This window comes from Habropoda laboriosa, unplaced genomic scaffold (genome assembly GCF_001263275.1).
Source record: "Habropoda laboriosa isolate 0110345459 unplaced genomic scaffold, ASM126327v1 scaffold225, whole genome shotgun sequence".
Taxonomy (NCBI): domain Eukaryota; kingdom Metazoa; phylum Arthropoda; class Insecta; order Hymenoptera; family Apidae; genus Habropoda; species Habropoda laboriosa.
The window spans coordinates 379,654-398,915 of NW_017100368.1; the positions used below are offsets into that span (position 1 = coordinate 379,654).

Below are 19,262 nucleotides of genomic sequence, written 5' to 3' on the forward strand. Positions count from 1 at the left end.
AGTGCTTTTAGATGCGAGCTCCTCAAAAGTCGCAGCAATTCACGCGCTTTCTCGTCCCTGGACGCGCGAAACGCGTGGCACACCTCGTCGACGATGTCACAGACGGACGAGCATACCGGTTCCACGTGGAGCGGAGGGTCCTCCAAACGCTCCTGGACCTGCAACAGTTATGGTCGCTGTTATTGGGAGGCTTCTCTTGGAACTGGTTTTCGTTCGACCGACTGACTTGACGGGCGACTTTTTGGAAGCATCTTTCGGGGATTAGATACTTTTCTCTGCTCGGTGTTCGAAAGGTAACCCTTTCAGGCTAAATATAGTAGGATATTTCATATTCACGGTTTTCATTCTAGATATCTTTCTCCAAAGATTTCCTGGGTTCTCTGGTAAAATACACATGTGAAACAATGTGTATGGTTTTTCTTCATTTATGTAAGGATTACGCGAAGCATGCAAAGGAGTAATTTATGTTTTTTCACCATTAAGTAAAAAGGTGTTTTACCCCACAATTTTATTATTAGGTGCCATGATTTCTTGGAATTTTTTAAAGTGTGAAATTTCAAGATTTTCATAAAGATAATGTTTTTTTGGGACTTTGTAGAGTGTAAAATTTTAAGAATGTATAACTTCCTTTCGAAAGTTTAGAAACAATGTTTTGGTGCATATAAAATGTTAATATGAGAATTTTGATGTTGATTTAGGTTAGGTTAAATACTTATATCATTTTATGCTAACAAAAATTTCGGTAATTTATTAGAATAACTGCATGTCTTGTACTTACGTTTTACTATCATTTCTGATATCGTACAATGTTTGATCGAAAGTTACCGTACAATCAATTTTTACTCGTATAAGAAATTCTACAGAAGGAAATGGTTTTCATTGACGAAACAAAATGGATCCCTCGAGCCTCGAACGTCTTTCTGGGCTACACGTTCTACGGCTAAAGCCACAAACAGTGAACGGCTAAGCCGTTGCCAGTTGTGAAAGTCGAAACGGGTTTCCGCATTAAATTCACCGTATGAGGAACCTTGGTTACTCTTTGTCCCCCTCGTACACCTCTGGAGAAATGGAGGCTCTTATTGAACTTACTGAGATCAACGATTTCTCAAATATACTTCTACAGGAAAATATTTCCACTTCTTTTCTCTTCTTTTTCATCACACTCTGTATAATAAATTCTTCTCGTTAATTATTGGAAAATTCTCGTCAATCGCTAATTTTTATAAAAATAGAATATATCAATTATTACCTCGTCGAGAAAAAGTCATTAATAGATACTATCTCTCAGAAACTGAATTTTTACGTTTTTTCACCATCGAGTAAAAAGGGACATTTCTTTGGCTTAGTGTGCTTTATCAGCGCGCCCAAAGTTTTATTACCAGGTGTCGTAATGTTTTTTTTTTAAGAATTTAGTGCATATTGGGATTACAAATAAATATAGTTACTTTGTGAAAATACATCGTTATTACTTCGATCTAGAAAAAAATGGCAATTTTATATGATCCCTCTTAACAGGTTTTGCAAAAGTGGTTAATCGTGACGTGACAGTGTTTCTCGATATGACGGAGGCAGTAAGAATTTTTTGCCGATTTATCACCTACGAGCGTGAAATTGTCATTGTGCAACGATGACCCGGCGTCAACGAGGTTTGATTGGATTAGCGACGGGCACGTGAGGATAGTGTACTCCGCATTGAACCAGCCAATGCAACGTTACAACAATGAACGAGTAATTACGAAAGTAGGTCGTTCTCAGCGTTTCAGAGCCACCTTCGAGAATGCTTGATACCTGAACAAGGCGACGGAGAACGCTGCTTGGACGAACACCTTCGGGAATAACTTCTTCAGAGGTAATATTCAAGAAACTACACCTACAGGCTCAAAGTTTGGAATCACCTCCCACTTTTCGTCGATATTAAATCTGCTGTTAATTTTTTATAGATTTGAACTTTATCTCAATTCTACATTTATCAATTTCTCCCATATCGATTGATTCGAACGATAAAAAATTCTCAAAGTCGCTGACATTTTTTTGGAAATTTTTATGTACATTGCAATGCTCGGTGATTCCAAACTTTTGGCCGGTAGTGTATGTGAGAAATTGTATACAAAAGAGTATTGAAACTTAAAAAAAAAAAGAAATCAATAATTTACCCAAGATGAGAAATCACGAAGAAACTTTTTCGTATGTAGCTTCTCGTTCGAAGATATTATTCAAGAAATTGTATAAAAAAAATAAAATTGAAGTTCTTGAGAGAAGAAATTCAATGTTTCGTATCATTGCGTTCAACTAAACGCTGAAAAGTATCAATAATCTAAGTAAATTGACGAAGCGTAAATGTCTAATAGAAACGTGAAATATTTGTTTTTAGACATTCTTTACTGTTAACAGATAAACACTTTTTTTTAAATTTATAATTGTAATATACTTTTGTAATTAAAAGTTTCCGGGGTAAGTTGTTCCGATAGTTATATCCTTAAAACGAAAAGGGACAGGCTTGTGCTTTCAATGGTTTTCGCCGCGTGAGTCAATCACACCACTCTGTCATCCATTTTAATAGCGTCCGCGACAGCGAATCTTGTATCGATCGTTACTTTTTGGTCTATCTCGATTATTTAACGTCGAAATTATTAATTGTTTCGTCCTCATTGATCAAATGACATTTAAGAACACGTTGCAATCATTTTTATCAGACATAATATTCACATAAATTGCCACGTGTGTCGATGGGGGCTAGTTGTTCCTGCGATTTGGGGCAGGTTGTTACTTCTCAATCGTGAGCAATAGCTCTTTTAATTTCTGGAAAGAAATACGGGGTGTTCCGTTTAAAAAAATCATGGTGACTTTCAAAACTTTATGTATAAAGCAATGTAGAGAAAAGCGATTATTGTAAGGTATGCCCCCCCTTGGAATCAGGCAACTTTTGCTTCATACACTACTTCGTACAGCGAGTAGTTTACGAGCAATTTCAAGTCGTTAAGTTAGGTGAATCAGTCTGTATGGTTTTAGTTTTCTTTTAAAGATAATACTTATATTTTTGTTGATCTGAATCTTAATAAATAAACATTATTAATAAAATTGTATTTTATTACATTAGAAAATGAATGATTCGTTAAAAGGCAACTCTTATTTCTTAGGAACAACTTACCCCAATTAAGAGTAAATTATTATACATTATTTTACGGTTATTTTTATGTTTTCTCAAAATCGGAACTTTTGGCCCTGGTCTCCCCTACCTAATATGGAACACGTTGAGTTTATGAATATTATTTAATATTATATACAACGTTCCAAAAGTGGAAGATACTTGTTTAATTGTCTTCTTCATTTATTTGCACTTTTCATAGTAAAATTTAAGTTCTTTGAGATTTCTTCAACTCGCCGCGTTTGACTTTTTTTTACATTTTTTACCATGATTTCAAGACTATCATACAGCTAACTATTAATATACGAATATCTATTAATTCTGTCGTATTTTGACGTTAGTTTCATTAAAAAGAAAAGCACGTCTCTGTGTTTGGCAAGCTTCTAAAATCAGGTGTTCCATATTAAGTGCAGTTACCCTATACTAATCGAATAAAATTGAATGAAAAGATTCCTTTGTGTTTCGCGGAACTCGTGTATTCGCCGGAGGAAATAATTTCACGAAGCCATCGAAGTCGCCGTTCGCCGCGGTTGCGATGATTCATCATCGAATCATTCGCGCGTCGATACATGTGCGTCGCAGATGCATACACGCTATTTACACGACACTGTTGCAGCGTATCGGCGACCGTACGAATTACGATGTGCCACAGGTTGCTAGAAAAAATCACGTGTTTAGAGGTGGCGAGGATCAAAAGGTTGGACTCTTGATTTAGGTCTCTGCCCACGCGACCCGCGTGTGCGGTATAAATCAACATGCGACGAGAGACATCAAAGATCACGGTTGGAAGCGTGTTATACTCGGTTCTTAGGAAAATAGAGTATAATTTACGGCAACTCGAATTCGTGAACGTGGAAATTGACGAGAGTGAGAACTTGAATACTACGAATTGCTTCGAAATGTTTGCTCTGAGATTAGAGGGTTGTTAAAAAAGTTTGAGGATTTGAAGTTTTCACTTTTCTTCATTTGCACGAATTAAACGTGCTCGAGTGATAAGAACGAATCGAACAGAAATGTTCATTCCGAGACTAGACAATTATCGAGGAATCGAGGACTCAAAATATCTTACTCTTTACTGTAGTCTACGTAATTTCACTTTATCCGCGAGGATTAAATGTTAACCGGGGAAGGTTTATTTATTAAGAGATTAGTCATTCTTAATTGTACCGTTATGTCAGTACTGAATATAAAATGCGTCGTATTCACATTTAAAGGAACCAAAATGAAGGTGTTTGGTTACAATTTTTATCAAAAATTAATGCGAAATATTTTTTCAGATTCCGTAGGAAGAAGTTAATGGAGTGAATGTACCGGGTGGGTAAAATATTAGAAATCTCATAAATGACCAAATCTTGCAATATCACAAATGTACATAAAACTGGGTCGTTTGTGTCCAAGTTCAACATTTTTACTGTTCTAAACTTTCAAAAAATCTGACGAACACTTACCAAAATTTCCACTATACTGTTATAATCTTTCGTTAAGTCAAATTTTCAAAACTTTTAAATGAACATTTGTTTGGAAGAAATGCAAGAGTGAAATTTCACTTGGGTCATTAGCGACCCAAATCGTGAGCCCAGTTAACAGGTTAAATATGTTCGAATGAAAAGAAAGAATTGAACATAATCACGTAGCCCGCAGTAAAGTGGAGATTTCAAGTGACAAGGATGAAATTTGAGGTAGAAAGTGCAGTTGTGTTTGGATATTCTTCGAAGAAGAAAAAAAAAAAGGAATTAGAATCGTGGAGAAACGAAGAGGAACGAACAGGTATTTCCACGTATGTCGCAATATCGTAATTTCTCTTGTGCATTAATTACACCACATTTGTCATGGAGTACGATGACGACGGAAAACAGCTGGCGTTCAACGAACGTCGCAGCCTATAATGAACTGCCCCGGTCTTCCGTGACGTCCCTGAAAAACCTCTCACGAAACAAACACGAAGATTGTTACTTGTTAAAGAACAAACAACGGCTTTTCCATTCGTTACGTGCATCGATAACGAGACGTTTCGACACGAATACGATGGGAACCGTTGCATATCAATTCCGTGCCAATTCTTACATCGACGCGTGTCTCTGACTTCAAACTTTTCGGAAGCGAAAATCAATAGAATATACGAAACTTTTATGGAACACTAAATAAAATCGATCGCACTTTTTTCCTGAAATTTAACAAGATCAGGTAGAACGAATTATTCAAAATCGAGATTCCTGAGGAAGCTCTTCAGAATTTTATTCACTGAATCATTCGAAAATCGCAAAAATCGAGATTCAAAATCCAGATCTCTGAACTCTAATCTCTCCTAAAAAATCACAAAAACTGTGCACCAAACGAATCGAATAATCCACGAAGAGCCTCAAGATCTCTCTGGAGACGCGAAGGAGGATCGAAAGAGAGACCAACGGTCAAGAAATCCCGCTTTCTCCGGATCTCACGTGTCTCCTTAGCAGCGACAGCCTTTTCTCACACATGACACCCATATTTTCACATCGAACTCACTGTTCACCCCTTCGAAACGGTTCGATCAACCCTTCGATGTTAATTCGAACAATTTTTCTCGTTCACAAAGATCACGAAATCCTGACTTACTGTTCAGACAGGAAGAAACGCAGAGGTCGCCTGTCTCTAGCAGCTAGGACGCCGCTCTCTGGAGAACGGAGCTGGCCACCGTCCCGGAGCAGCAGAGTTTCGTATCGATCGTAACAGGGCCGTGTGTGATAGTGTAGTCACAGGAGGGATAAACGAAAACGGGGTAAATAGCCGGCAGAGAAGCTGACGAAGGGCTTCACACACCGTGGACAATGGCGAATATCACGGTGGACACGCGTAACTGACGGTGTGTGTTGCTTAGGTAAGCGGCGTCAGAAAACTGCCGCGCCTACTGACGTTTCTTTCACCCCCACCGCGGACTGGAGTTCTCCTCGTTCAGGCTGCCAGCCTGAAACAGGTGGGGGCCCTTCTTCGGATGGTATGCAACACTCCGCTACGTTTTGCTCAGGGCCGTCCATGGCTTCGTATCAGACCCCTTTCTATATGTGCTCGATTTCGTTTTGGAAATTCCTGGAGAATTGTGGAATAGGTATGGTGAACTGTTTTGGGGTTTTCGAAATTAGTGGAGAATTCTGGAGAATTGTGGAATAGGTTGGTGATGATATTTGGGGTTTTGGAAATTGGTGGAGAATTCTGGAGAATTGTGGAATAGGTATGGTGAACTGTTTTGGGGTTTTTGAAATTCGTAGAGGATTTTGGAGAATTGTGGAATAGGTTGCTGGTGATTTTTGGAGTTTTAGAAATTAGTAGAGAATTTTGGAATAGGTTGGTGATGATATTTGGGGTTTTGGAAATTCGTAGAGAATTTTGGAGAATTGTGGAATAGGTATGGTGCACTGTTTTGGGGTTTTGGAAATTGGTGGAGAATTCTGGAGAATTGTGGAATAGGTATGGTGAACTGTTTTGGGGTTTTTGAAATTCGTAGAGAATTTTGGAGAATTGTGGAATAGGTTGCTGGTGATTTTTGGAGTTTTGGAAATTAGTAGAGAATTGTGGAATAGGTTGGTGATGATATTTGGGGTTTTGGAAATTGGTGGAGGATTTCGAAGAACTGTGGAATAGTAATTGGTAATTTTGTGGTGCAAAGTTGTATTGGAGGTATTGGGCGATTTGATTTGAAATTTAACCTCTTCAGGAACGATTTTTTTTAAATTAGAAAGAAATGAACAAATTTTTTATGGATTGTAGTTATATTTTATTCATTTTAAGTCTGTAGCAATTAAACAAATAAAAAAAGTTGAAAAACATTAATAATATGCAAAAAAAACAATAACGTCCACATATGTGGTAATTAAGAATGAAAAGATTTCATACACTCAGGGCATACCATCTCTACATTTTTTTTTAAATGTAACAAGTTCAGCTCCATTTTCATAAATAGTAAATATGTAGTCTTATCTTGTCGAGAGTTAAACTTTTATAGTTGCAAATTGTCGATAGTTTTTTGTGAGGAGTGGTTGCTTCAAATGGAAGCCATTTTGGAGAACCTTGTAATGTTTGTACATTTTTTAGCGGAGTGTACACAGCAGATAGGCTTGACCTAAGTCTTAGGTCCTAAGATAATTAACTGCCAGTTACACTGTAGCTAAATAAATTTCTAAAGAGTATCCACAGTCGTATACCTACTCAAAGAGTTTCTCTTTCAAATCTTCAATTAACATTTAGCTCTCCCTCAACCTTGAACTAAAATTTACCTAATGCAATATTACCTAGGTCAATTGGCTATTTGTTCACTGGAACACATTTGCTCAACAAATGCCCATTTATATATCCGACAATATCTCACCAAGCATCGAACGTTAACACGTTTACTATTCATCGAGTAATTTAAATTCGCCCACGTGCTTTATCAATGCAGAAATGAATTTGTCCTGAAATTATTATCAAATAATTAAATTGGCAGTGTTATTTAAACGTAAGAAACATATCCTCGAAAAAGCGAATTAATTAGTCATTGTTTCAGTCGACTAAGTTCATTTTGGGAACGTGTTAAGATTCGACTATTCAGGCAAATGGGTCATATAGAATCTCCTTGGTACACGATAGTACCATTATCTGCCCTGTATCGTCGCCCAGAATTTCCAGCACACCTTTCGACACAGGAAAATGACAACGTTTAAGCGTAGTGCTTACGTGTAAATGCGAACGTGCCTTGTCGCGAGGAATGTTAAATATCCTAGCTATCTTGCTTAGGTAAAGGTAGAGGGGTGTTTCTTTTGCTACTCGTGCATTCTGATTGCGTGCGCCATTCCTGTGTACGAAAGTGTGCACACACGATGGTAACTTTCGTTTTATTTTTATCCTTCAACATAAATGCTCATTTTCGTGGTTCTTCGAAGTTTTTAACAGCAAGATTCGTGTCAAATTGCGAGAATTAATATTATTAACCGTAGAGTCGTTGATCTCAAGAATTGTGCAACTCGATTGCAAGCAGATCGATGAACATAATAGCGATAGTAAAAAAATCTGCTGGCAGTCATCGACACCGATCGGTTTGTCGATCTTGCGACACAGGTAGACCCTTCTCATGACACACAACAATCCGTTATGCGATACAACGGGATCGTATGGCTGCATCGTTAAAGGCAACTATCGTCAGCGAATGATCGTTGCACTCTGCTGTGCGAAACTTGAAATTTTGATAAAAAAAGCGAAGCAAGATTTGGCGAATCTTGGACAACTAAAAGAAATTGAAACCTTAAAAATTCTCAAAATTATGAAATTAAGGCAAGCATCGTTGAATAAGAAGGTGTATAGAGAATAATTATTTTTCAACCGTCCTCAATTCCACAAATTAAGAAATAACTGTGGTTTAGAACGAATCTGTCGAATTTCTTTTCACATTCCCGAAATCAGAAAACTGTGATTGAAATGTATTCAACCCTTCCACGTTCATCGTTCACTTAACAGCCATTCCTCATTCATTCCCTAGGGTCATCCTCAACCTCTAAAACCTAGTACCCTCTCAACTCTATAAAATCAACATTCTCTTCCAATTTCATCCTCTTTTCAAAGTCAACTAAATTTCACTCGATTCGTCATTTTCCAACATCAACCATACTTCGTGTAATTTCCTTTACTACACCAAAACGCTACATTAACCGCTTACCCTACGATCTACCGCGGCCTACTTACGAGTCACAAGTTCACAAGAAAATTCGATAGAAGATAAAGGTAAAGTTAGAATGAAAATGAACGTTCGTCGCTGATATAACTATTTCATCCCACCGTGAACGATAATTTACACCTTGTCTCTGACTCGTTACAAAGCAAATTATTTAAACAAAGCTCGTGGCACTCTGATCCTTCCTCTACGCCCCTGTCACTTACATGTGCGTCAGTGGCGTACACGAGCGGCTCCCTTGCCCGTCCCCTCCTCTTCGTGATTACAAAACCGGTTGAAATTACATCGTGGCGCGTGTGTACGCGAGTGCACGCGACGTGACGCGCGGTGTCTCGCGATTTCTGCCCGCGAGTCCGACTATGACCGATGACTCGTGTATAACACGAGGTCCAGGGCCAATTGACGGGGTTCTCCGGGGTCGCGGTCAATTACCAGGGATATCAGAGGAGTCGCGACAAACGATTTGTCAATTAACGGGCCCGGATTATTCACGAGTTGCCAGTACGACTTCCTGCGCCGTTGCGCTGGCGCGCGACCGCGTGATTCACGGTTTTGCTTCGACTCGTTGCTCCTTCTCGCCACAGGAAGTGCCTTTGTTCATTCCCGAGGAGCACTCGCGGTTTCCGCTTTTCCATCGACTTGTCCGAGGGACAGTTTTCGAAAGGTAGCCGTGCAGGATGTTAAAGGGTGGAACAGAGAGGAAGTTATTGTTGTTATTATGGCAGGACGAGGATTGGTTATTGTTGGAATTGAAAGTTAATTTTTGAAAGATTTTTTTTTATAAGGAATAACAATACTTTTTTTGTTAATAGTTTGTATTCGAGGTAGAGGATATTATAGCAGGACGAGGATTGGTTATTGTTGGAATTGAAAGTTAATTTTTGGAAGATTGTTTTTCTGAAAGGGAACAACGGCGTTCTTTTTTTTTTTTAATTTTTGGTATTCGAGAGGCAATGATAATACTTCATTTTCACAGTGAATTCGAATTGATGTTTTCGTTGAAGATGGAAGATGCATAAATGTTCAATTAAATTGGAAATTTTATTATTCAACGAGTGTAAGGAATTCAGAAATTCTGTTGCATTTCACTGAGGGGGTTGAATAGAGTATATGCAAGCTGAGGGTTAAATTAACACGTTCGCTACCAGGGTCTGAGAAGAAAATCTTGCACCACAGCCCAGGGTGTTTTTTGTTAGAATATGTCCTTAAACTGGCATGGGTCTTTTTAGGATGTATTTATAACACTCGAAATGAGCAAATGTAGTTATCTCTAGACCGAGGACATCCTACATCTATTTTATTGTTTTCAGCTCAACAATACTGTTCATTTCGAAATTTGTTGCAATACGTTATAGCGCATCTGCGGCGCTGGGCTCAGATACAAGAATCGGGACGTCGGCTATATGCGGCGCTGGTAGCGAACGTGTTAAGCAAATTGCATAAAACAGTAATTTTTATAAATATCTTGAGAATTAGGAAATTAAAAGGACAAGTAGTTAGGTAGAAATTCATTCATACACAGGTGATTTTACAGTTGTCACAATATTTTTACAGGTGGAGTTAGCACCATCAGGGGTGTTAATTTTTGTTATTAAATTTCAAATTAAAAATCTACAAAATTGGAATATTTTCCAGAAGGAAAATTAACGTTGATTCTTCACTTGATCCAACTAACCTTCCACCAAATTAGTTCATTTTCTGACGAGATTTTGCCCCACTTTTGCCTCCATGTCCCTCCTTCCACAATAACCCTGTTAATTTAAATTTTTCTATTATCTCAGGCGACCTCTCTGCTCCATTAAACCTAGCTAACAACGTTCCGCTGTGCCATTAAGACACTCCCTAAACACACCAGCAATTTCCAACAATATTATTCCAGAAACTCTGCACGCTTAAACGACCGCCTTGAAACCGCCTCCAGGGTAAAAGTTCTCACGGTTTTCTCAAACATTAGTCGGTCAATTTTCAAAGACCGGTGGGTTGCTTTTCACACTTGTCACCGGTGATTTTTCGGCAAAAATCAGCAACGCCTCGTCGTCAACGATATCTATTGTTGCTTCGAGCTCAGCCGGAAACGGATACCGACTTCTTAACGACTTTTTGACACCAGACGGGACTTTTCTACCTGCTGACCCCGAAGAACAGGATGGAATGTGGGCCTGGCAGGTGCTGAGGAGCCTCTTGTTGGAAAGCGTGCAGTCGATCGGGACAAGATAATTCCGAACCTTTTTCAGTCATGAATATCGTCGACTTTTTTTCTCCAATATTCTGACCATTTTGCAGGGTAGAAACGTGGATTTTTCGAAACCTCGTTGGAATTGTAATTCGCGAAAAATTTGTACGATGAATTTATAGTGTTTTTAAGGAATTTAGGCATCAATGATGTTTAAACGACCGTTATTTCACGGGAAATTAGCATTTTTTTAAATTAGCTACCTTAAGAATTTGTTGAGTTTCTTTCGTCTCGGGTAAATGGCACAAGTGTTGCATTCTGAAAAGAGGCTCCATAAAAATAGCCGTATGATTGTCACTTTTTTTTTTTTATTAGGCAAAAGTACGTCTCTTCGAACGACGGAAAGTTCAAATTCATAGCGCGTTTACTTCCATTATTAAAAAATCGCGAAGTCGTCTAACCTGACAAATTCTAGATTTTCTAGAAATGTTTCTATCTAAATGTCTAATCTGCCTGAAATTGCAGCCATCTCGAATAATCGTTAATAAAACAGTAAAATTTCACACTCTAAAAAATATTCACAAAATCTACACCTATTTTTATCCTTTCCAGGTGTACGTAACCCCTTAACGAACATTTACCTTTCGGAATATTTTTAGAAATCGAAAATCGCAGTTCTTCTCTCCGCTGGTTCCAAGAATGTTTAAAAAAGAAACGCATTTGCTCGTTGGATCACATCCAGATTAGATATTCCAAATCGAATGTTCTCGCTCCTCTGCGCGAATATCGAATAACAAACCGTCGGGAAGATCTCATAAATCTTGGAATTTTTCTCAAATGACGTAAATCACTTAGAAAAATTGAGCAGGTGAAAAATGAAGAAATCACACGAGGCATCGTTGAAAAAAAATGATCACCAGACGTCGTTGTTCCTCCTCGTTTCCCCTAATTGTTACGCAATGGCGGCGACGGAAGGGAGAGTGACGTCACGCTGATGAATTCACAAAGATCGAGGGATAATGATATTTTCATCGGGGATCGACGTACTTTCAAGGGAGATGTGTGCCACGACCGAAATATAGTGGGCGTTCTACAGGGAACCGTGATGCAAGCATCGCGTAAAAAGAACAAAGAAAATTTCCGTTCGAGACTCGTGCGAGACACTGGGCACATGAAAATTCTTCCTTCACGAACAAACTTCGTGCCTCTTATTTGCAAGTGGAGGATGAAGAAATTTTGCTGTAATTTGTTGTTGTAGAAATTACGTCACGAGGAAGATTTAGGTGAAAGAGCTTGTAAATTCAACTTTCTCTCTCTCTCTGTGTGCGCATGTGTGTGTCATCCAAATTTTCTTACTTGTACAATGATTCAACTTAATCTTTTTTCGTTCATAATTATCGATATCTCGTCTGGTCTCTGTCTGTGCAATTTTGTAATAAATAAATAAAATAAATTAAACGATTTGTTTGGTAGTTGAGAAATAACTATGAACGAGGCGAAGTGTCGAAAGAAGTTGAATGAAACGAATAAATGTTTGAACTGTTCGGTTTGTTTAATGTGTTGAGGAACAGTTGTGAACTGAACGAGGTACAGTAGTTAATTTGATTTAATTGTTCGAATACTCGGAATTTTTAACGAAGGAAGTTTCACCACGATTTTTTTCTTCTAGAATTGTAAACGAAGTCACGAACAATTTAATCGAAATGATCGGTTAGGTTTCAACTCGTTGAGCACCAGCTTTAATTATCAATTTTATACATAGAAATTCTTCGAATTATTCGTTTATTCCCACAAAACAGGAGACTCATCGTTCACACCTCGTGTCGTGCTCATAAAAACAGTCGAAATAAATCAAGACCTGTGTAATGAGGCGGCATATAGAAAGTTCGAATAAATACCATCATACAGAACGAAATATAACAATGGAAAGTGTTCCCAATACCCGCAGAAAGCTTCCTGAAGCTAAAAGTGAAACAAACGACACTTACTCCGTCGGAACTAAAAGTCGAAGAAACTCGTGTTTCTTCGCTAGCGTTTCGAGAGGGAGAATTTTAATCGTTATAAACTAGAAATCACGAGTGTCGTATTTAACTAACCATAGGTGTTCACACAGCAGAAAATTACAGCAAAGAATGGGACTTTCTTACAAACGATCCTCAATTTAAGAGAAAACTCAACGGAGAACAGCGAAGAAGAAGAAATAAACACTCGTTGGTGATAAGTGTTCATTCGCGAGTGGTAAGTGTACTCGAATCGATGAATAAAAAAGACGAAATAGTAACAGAGCAGCAAACGAATGAGTTGCTCTAGAGGAGCACGAGTGCTCTCCTATTTTTAAGAACAAGCTGCGAGAGACCGATTGCAGACTAGCCTGAAGCGTGGAAGAAACGGGTTCAACGACACGTACGATTCTTACAGATCGTATAACCAAGGGACTAGACCACGTTCTACGTTTAACTCGTTCCACAACGACGGGAACTCGTACTTAACACGAGGGATTTTCATCTCGTAAAACGAGCATCTTTCACTCCATCTCGCGTAAAATCGAACCGCCCGTAGTAAACACGTGGCACGTGCATGTGTCCCGAGCCATCTGCCCGTAAAGCGCATGATCTAACAACCGTGCTCGCTATTGTTTGTTTCGCCGGTGGCAAAAATAATACACACACGGCGGATTATGATCGCAATTAATCGCCGTTGCCTCGATGTTTCGCTCCGAAAAATAACTATTAAGCAACGCGAGCATTGTGTCACAAACGGAACTCTCCTCGCAGTGGAAACTCGCACATTGTGCCGTTTGTTGTTAATCATCGTTGGAACATTTTTTCTGTAGGGAACTATTCGTTTCGTGTTGCTGGGATTAATTTAGTACGATTTATCAACTTTTCGATGGTCATTGTTTATGATATTTGGTCAGAGTAGGTTCGAACCTCGCGAAATTCAGACTTTGCATTAAATTATTTACCGAACTATTCTGAAACACGGAAGTTGTTAAAAAAATTCTTCGGGTTTCTTCCAATCTCGAGAGAAAAAAATTAGACTTACCATTTAAACGATCATTTTTCTTTTCACACTCGGCAAAAATCAAACTTTGCATTGAATTATTTACTCGATTATTCGGAGTTACAGTTGCACCAATAACGACACGCTGAAAATTCTTCAGTTTATACAGTGGATTTGTAGCAAAAAGAGAAAGAAATTATTCTTAGATTCATAATGGTTGTGGAGTAAGCCATCGGCAACTTTTGCGTCTCAAAATGGAAGGGCGATGATGTAACGCTGTCGCAATAGTGTTTCACTCACCTTCACCATAGACATAACCACAGGGCTGTCCAGAAGACCCTTGAGGAACAGCAGGTCCGTGTCATCGGCCACCTTGCCCAGCTCCTCCAGGTTGTCGCGTACGTGCATGAAGGCGGCTGGAACAGTGACCAGACACTTTTCCATAACACTGTCGCTACCTCGTCGACGCGCGAAGGGCAACGACACTACCGGCACGAGCGTCTAGGCTGGGGTGTAAAAGAGCGACGCGAGGGGACGCCGGGTGTGGCCATCCACCGTCGATCAATATTGGGGCAGCCACAGGTGGCTGGCGTCGCGGTGCACGCGACGACGTTTTCGGTGGAAAAATCGAAAGGCACCGCGTCAAACGTGATTTCGAACAGAGTCGACTAACTTTTACTCGAGAGATGAATTTTTTGATGGCGGGGAATCTGGGGTGGCGAGGAAGTAACTTTTGGAAATTTAAGGGGTGGAATTCACTCGGGGATGGATTTTCGTGGAATTTTTTTAGGATTAGAGAAGTAACTGTTAGAGTGGAATTAGGTGAAACGAGGCAGAGGTATCTGCTAATTTATTTGAGTGGAATTAGAATATTGCTGGATTGGGAAAATTGAGGGGGTGGATTTATTTGGGGATGAATTTTTTCGAATTTTTTGAAAATTGCAGGGATAAAAAGGAGAGAAGAGTTAATTGGTAATTTAATTTGGTAAATTGAGGGGGTGAATTTAGCAGGAATAATTACTTGGGCAGAGCTGGGTAGGAGAGAAGAGTTAATTAATAATTTAAGTAAGTATGTAGTAACGGAATAACATTTGGCAAATTGACTTTTGTTCCAGGGATGAATTTTTTGGGGAATCGTTTGAGTAGTATTTGATGATTCTACTGAATAAAATTGGAACGATGAAGAAGTGACATGTGGAAAATTGAGGGGTAGATTCATTTTTTTAAGATAAAGAAAGAATTACTTAGATAGAGCTAGGTAGGAGGAAAGAGGTAATTGGTAATTTAATTGAGTGTAATTAGAATTGTAATGGATAACATTTGGAAAATTGAAGGGTAGAATTCACTCGAGTAGAATTTTTTCAAAGTTGAAAGAAGAATTGGTCACGCACAGTTAAATGATTCATATGAAAAATGGATGGGAAAATCTTCGAATGAAATGTTCCTACGATTAACGAAATAATTACATAGTTACAGTTAGACGAAGAAACAAAAGGTACTTAATGCTTCAATTACCTACAATTACACCAACGGACCTACAAAACGAGAATCTTTCAGATCCCCCAACTGGAAAATCATTGAACATTGCCGACAATAATCATTCCCCACGGTGAATCCTAATTAAATTTCCATTGAAATTTTTTCTTCATACATTAAACATCACCCTTGGAATCCACTACAAATCTCCAATAGTACAGTTAATAATCCGTTAATTACAGTCTGAACCAAATCCTCATTTCCAACGACAACAATATCCATTCTAATCAATCGCGGATCAATGCATGGGTACTTGTATGTACGTACAAATAAATCACTCCTAAATGCAATATGGAGCAAGCTCAAGGACTGAAGTCTCTTATGTCTGCTAATAATACGTTCCAACTGGTGTCAATTAACATTGGATCCATTCTAGCAGGACTAATTAGAGTCCAACTCCGTGTCACATTTCGGTCTCTCTTTGTCGAACGATTTGTAAATGAATGGTGCATATCGACGGAACGAATTTATTCAAAAGGATGTAACTTGTCTGGCAGGTTGTACCTCCATGCTTTATGGCGTTTAATTATCGGAGACAAGGGATTCTCGAGGTTCTCGAATGGTACCGATAAACGACCACTGGCCTCTTGAACGTGCGACGATAAGTGGTGTCGACGACGGTATACCAGTTGCATGATAAATGTACGCGGTTAACGAAGCTATAGAGGAGAGCATAGACTCGAGATACATATAGCGATTGCTGGTATCATCTTTCTAGAACACCTCGACCTATATCTCGGTTGATCTAGAACCGACGGAAATTGTACTTAAATCTGTCTAATCGTTATCGATATTATAGCAAATTAAAGACATCTCATTAAATGGAACTTTGACTCTGGGTTCTACAGAATCTTTATTCTGGGCACTTTGTTTACTTTTCAGGTTAGGTTAGGTTAGGTTCTTGTCATGGATCAATGAAGAAGTTAATTTTTCGTTTTTTATTTATGTATTTTTTTGAGAGAATTGTTCTCCTTTTAAACTGGAGATTATTCTGTATAGGGTCGTTTATCATTTAAAAAATGAGCAAACTTTTTTTTAAATGTGAAACAGAAATTTTGTAATCTTCTCCGATAATCGATTTCCGATCAATATAAAATTGTAATCAACTGTAATTTTTCTTCTCATGACACGAAGGAAGATCGAGTTGTCGAAGGATTTCGCTTCAGGCTATAATCCTCCTCTTAATCTACAGAATTTTCTCTATTTTCCACTTTGTCAAGATCAGGTTAGAAAATATTTTCGTTAGAGGCTGTTCAGTTGGCAAATAAGTCCGTTGCATTTCTTTTCGCGTGAAAATGGAAATTGCAGAATCGCCGAGGAATAATATTTGGATACGAAGAAAACGGGAGATACGCGAAATCATATTCAGATTGAATAAACATTTTTCTTTAATTTCGCGGATTCCGAGAATGGGAAACAGTCCTCCGGGAAACTTCAGTGCTTGGAACTTCGTCGAATTTTCTCCGATGAGAAATCAATCAAACCTCTTCTCAATTAAACTTCTATACTAATTTTACCATTTTCTATGTGGTACAGTTTGGTCCCATTCACGGCGTCGATACTGTCCAACAATCGACGATCCTCTATCTTCTCTTTTCTCCCGAAGAAGACCATCTTGATGTTTCTTATTATATCACAATCTTCGAATCAATTATGGTTTCTCACGTAAAATTCGTCTCGGTAAAAAAATATTCACATTTTCACTATCTTCCTCTGCTTTCCGCCTTCGAGTCTCGAGACGTTCCCTATCATTCCCACATTCCTCTCGGACACTGTAACAAAGTACATTTATCCCTTCACTTCTCCGTCGCGCGAACAACAATTCTATCACTTCTCAAACAAACAGTTTCTTTATTTTAGCACCTGTCGCGAGGCATTCACTGATTCTCGAAGTCGCTTCGTTCCACATGACACTTAGGCCAGTGTTTGTCAAGACAGAGCAAGCAAGATTTTCTTTCGAGGCGTAGGAGCGTGCACGTTGGGTCCGTTCCACGAGAGCACGTCGCGGTGAATGGAAACGCTGTGTTACACCTGCTGGGGCCCCGGGTCTGTTACCTCGACCAGGGGACCGAAAGCGACACCCTGTGGAGGTGATGGGACACAACTGAGCTAGGCGAGCGTGCGCTCCACGATCGTGCCCCTGTGCACCAGGAAATCTGTGCCGCTTTCTAACCCTCAGGTGTCTGGATGACCATCGGTGCTCACACTTCTGACCCTTTAAATTTCCAACTATTCTGCGTATAAAAAGAAATTTTTCGGTTTTATTTTTAGATATTTTTTATTATTTTAGAGATATTGCGAGGCTTTTCTTATCAGGTTTCAAAGGGTTGAGAGCACTGTTTTTAAACTTTCTTTAGCTTTTCAGATATTCTTTCAAATTTTCCTTTCCAAATTCTCACTTCCTCTGGTTTCTGAAATATTAACTCACGAACGAACGAGAGAGAAAAGTTTCCGAGGTTTGAAGGTGTTAAGAATAAGGAGACCCTTCTTTTGTCACCAAAGCATTTTTCTTAGAAATTTCATCTCGTGGCCTTGAGTTCTTGTAATTGGCGATTCGGTGCACAAATTTTGTATTTTGTTTGATTCTTTTGGTATGATTACTTGAAAAATTAGTGAAGTGTAAATTTCATTTGTCAGGGTTTAACGCAGTTCTTCAAATATTTCACCGTACATTCTTCGTTCTGATGGAACAGTTGCAAAACATATAACTTTATCCTCCGTTTATTCTCTATCACACTGCAAAATCTTTTCATTATCTTCGTATTTATATCTGTCCCATTTTACGCTCTTATTACCGTTTCACGTGATTTCATTCTATAACACAGGTTAGACTTTGTAACAACCTTAAACTAGTTTTAGCCTCTTACATAATTTCTGTCTCGTAATTACCCTTTACTGTGCACAAAGTGTGCAATTCATTCTTGCCCCGTGAAGTCTCGAATATTCCTAAAAAATTCCCGACAAGATTTTCACTCTCCTTCGATCTTCAATCGTCGAGAAGCATCGCTGTTCCACCAAAATTTCATCTTCACTCGAAGATTGGAGAACCGAAACTGTCTTCGATCGATGATCTACTGCACGAGTAAATCTGAGAAACACTTTGAGAAACAGGTATACACGATGGAACACAGATTTCTCGATGTTACCGCCGCCGGAGAACGATCGAAACTGGCGTTTCTGAAGAGATTTCGCCGGAGGAACGGTGGATCAAAGGGAAAGGAGAGCTATTCTTATTTTTCCAGACAAACCACGGAGCAAGGAAGGGAGAGAGGAAACGCCAAGCACCACCGGCTAACTGCCCACGAGAATCGGAGGCTTCTGAAGATGGGTCTAGAAACGGACCAGCTGGTTCCAAGAGTAGGGGAGCCTCTGCAGGCTGCAGTGAACAAAAGAAAAGAGAAACGAGGTAGTCACGGGGATTCGACGTGGAAACGTCACGGATTTTCTGCCGTGTTTTTTTTTTTCGGCTCTTTCGAGGAACTTTTACTGCCTTTTTGTAACACTTGTTTCTGCTTAAGGTTGTTTAAATCTCTTCAAGAGCCATCTTTTTCAAAGCTGGAAGAAGTGACTGAATTTCGTATTTAGCTATGTTTTGCTCGTTTTAAATTGTTAGGAGATTATGTATTACCTGTGTCAAATTTTATCGAGAGATTTTCTCTATTATTCGCTATATTTTCATATTTTTTAAATAATTGATCTTGCATGTATTTGTCAGAGCATCTGAAAAG

General features: G+C 38.9%; 1 protein-coding gene across 1 annotated transcript in view; it reads right to left on the minus strand.

Moving 5' to 3' along the window:
* The window catches only part of LOC108574746 (MAGUK p55 subfamily member 6), a 29,456-nt gene that overhangs the window by 6,932 nt on the left and 3,262 nt on the right, over positions 1-19,262 (minus strand). Inside the window, 2 exon segments of the mRNA XM_017937381.1 lie at positions 2-158; positions 14,299-14,414. Coding sequence (XP_017792870.1) covers positions 2-158; positions 14,299-14,414 — 273 coding nt within the window.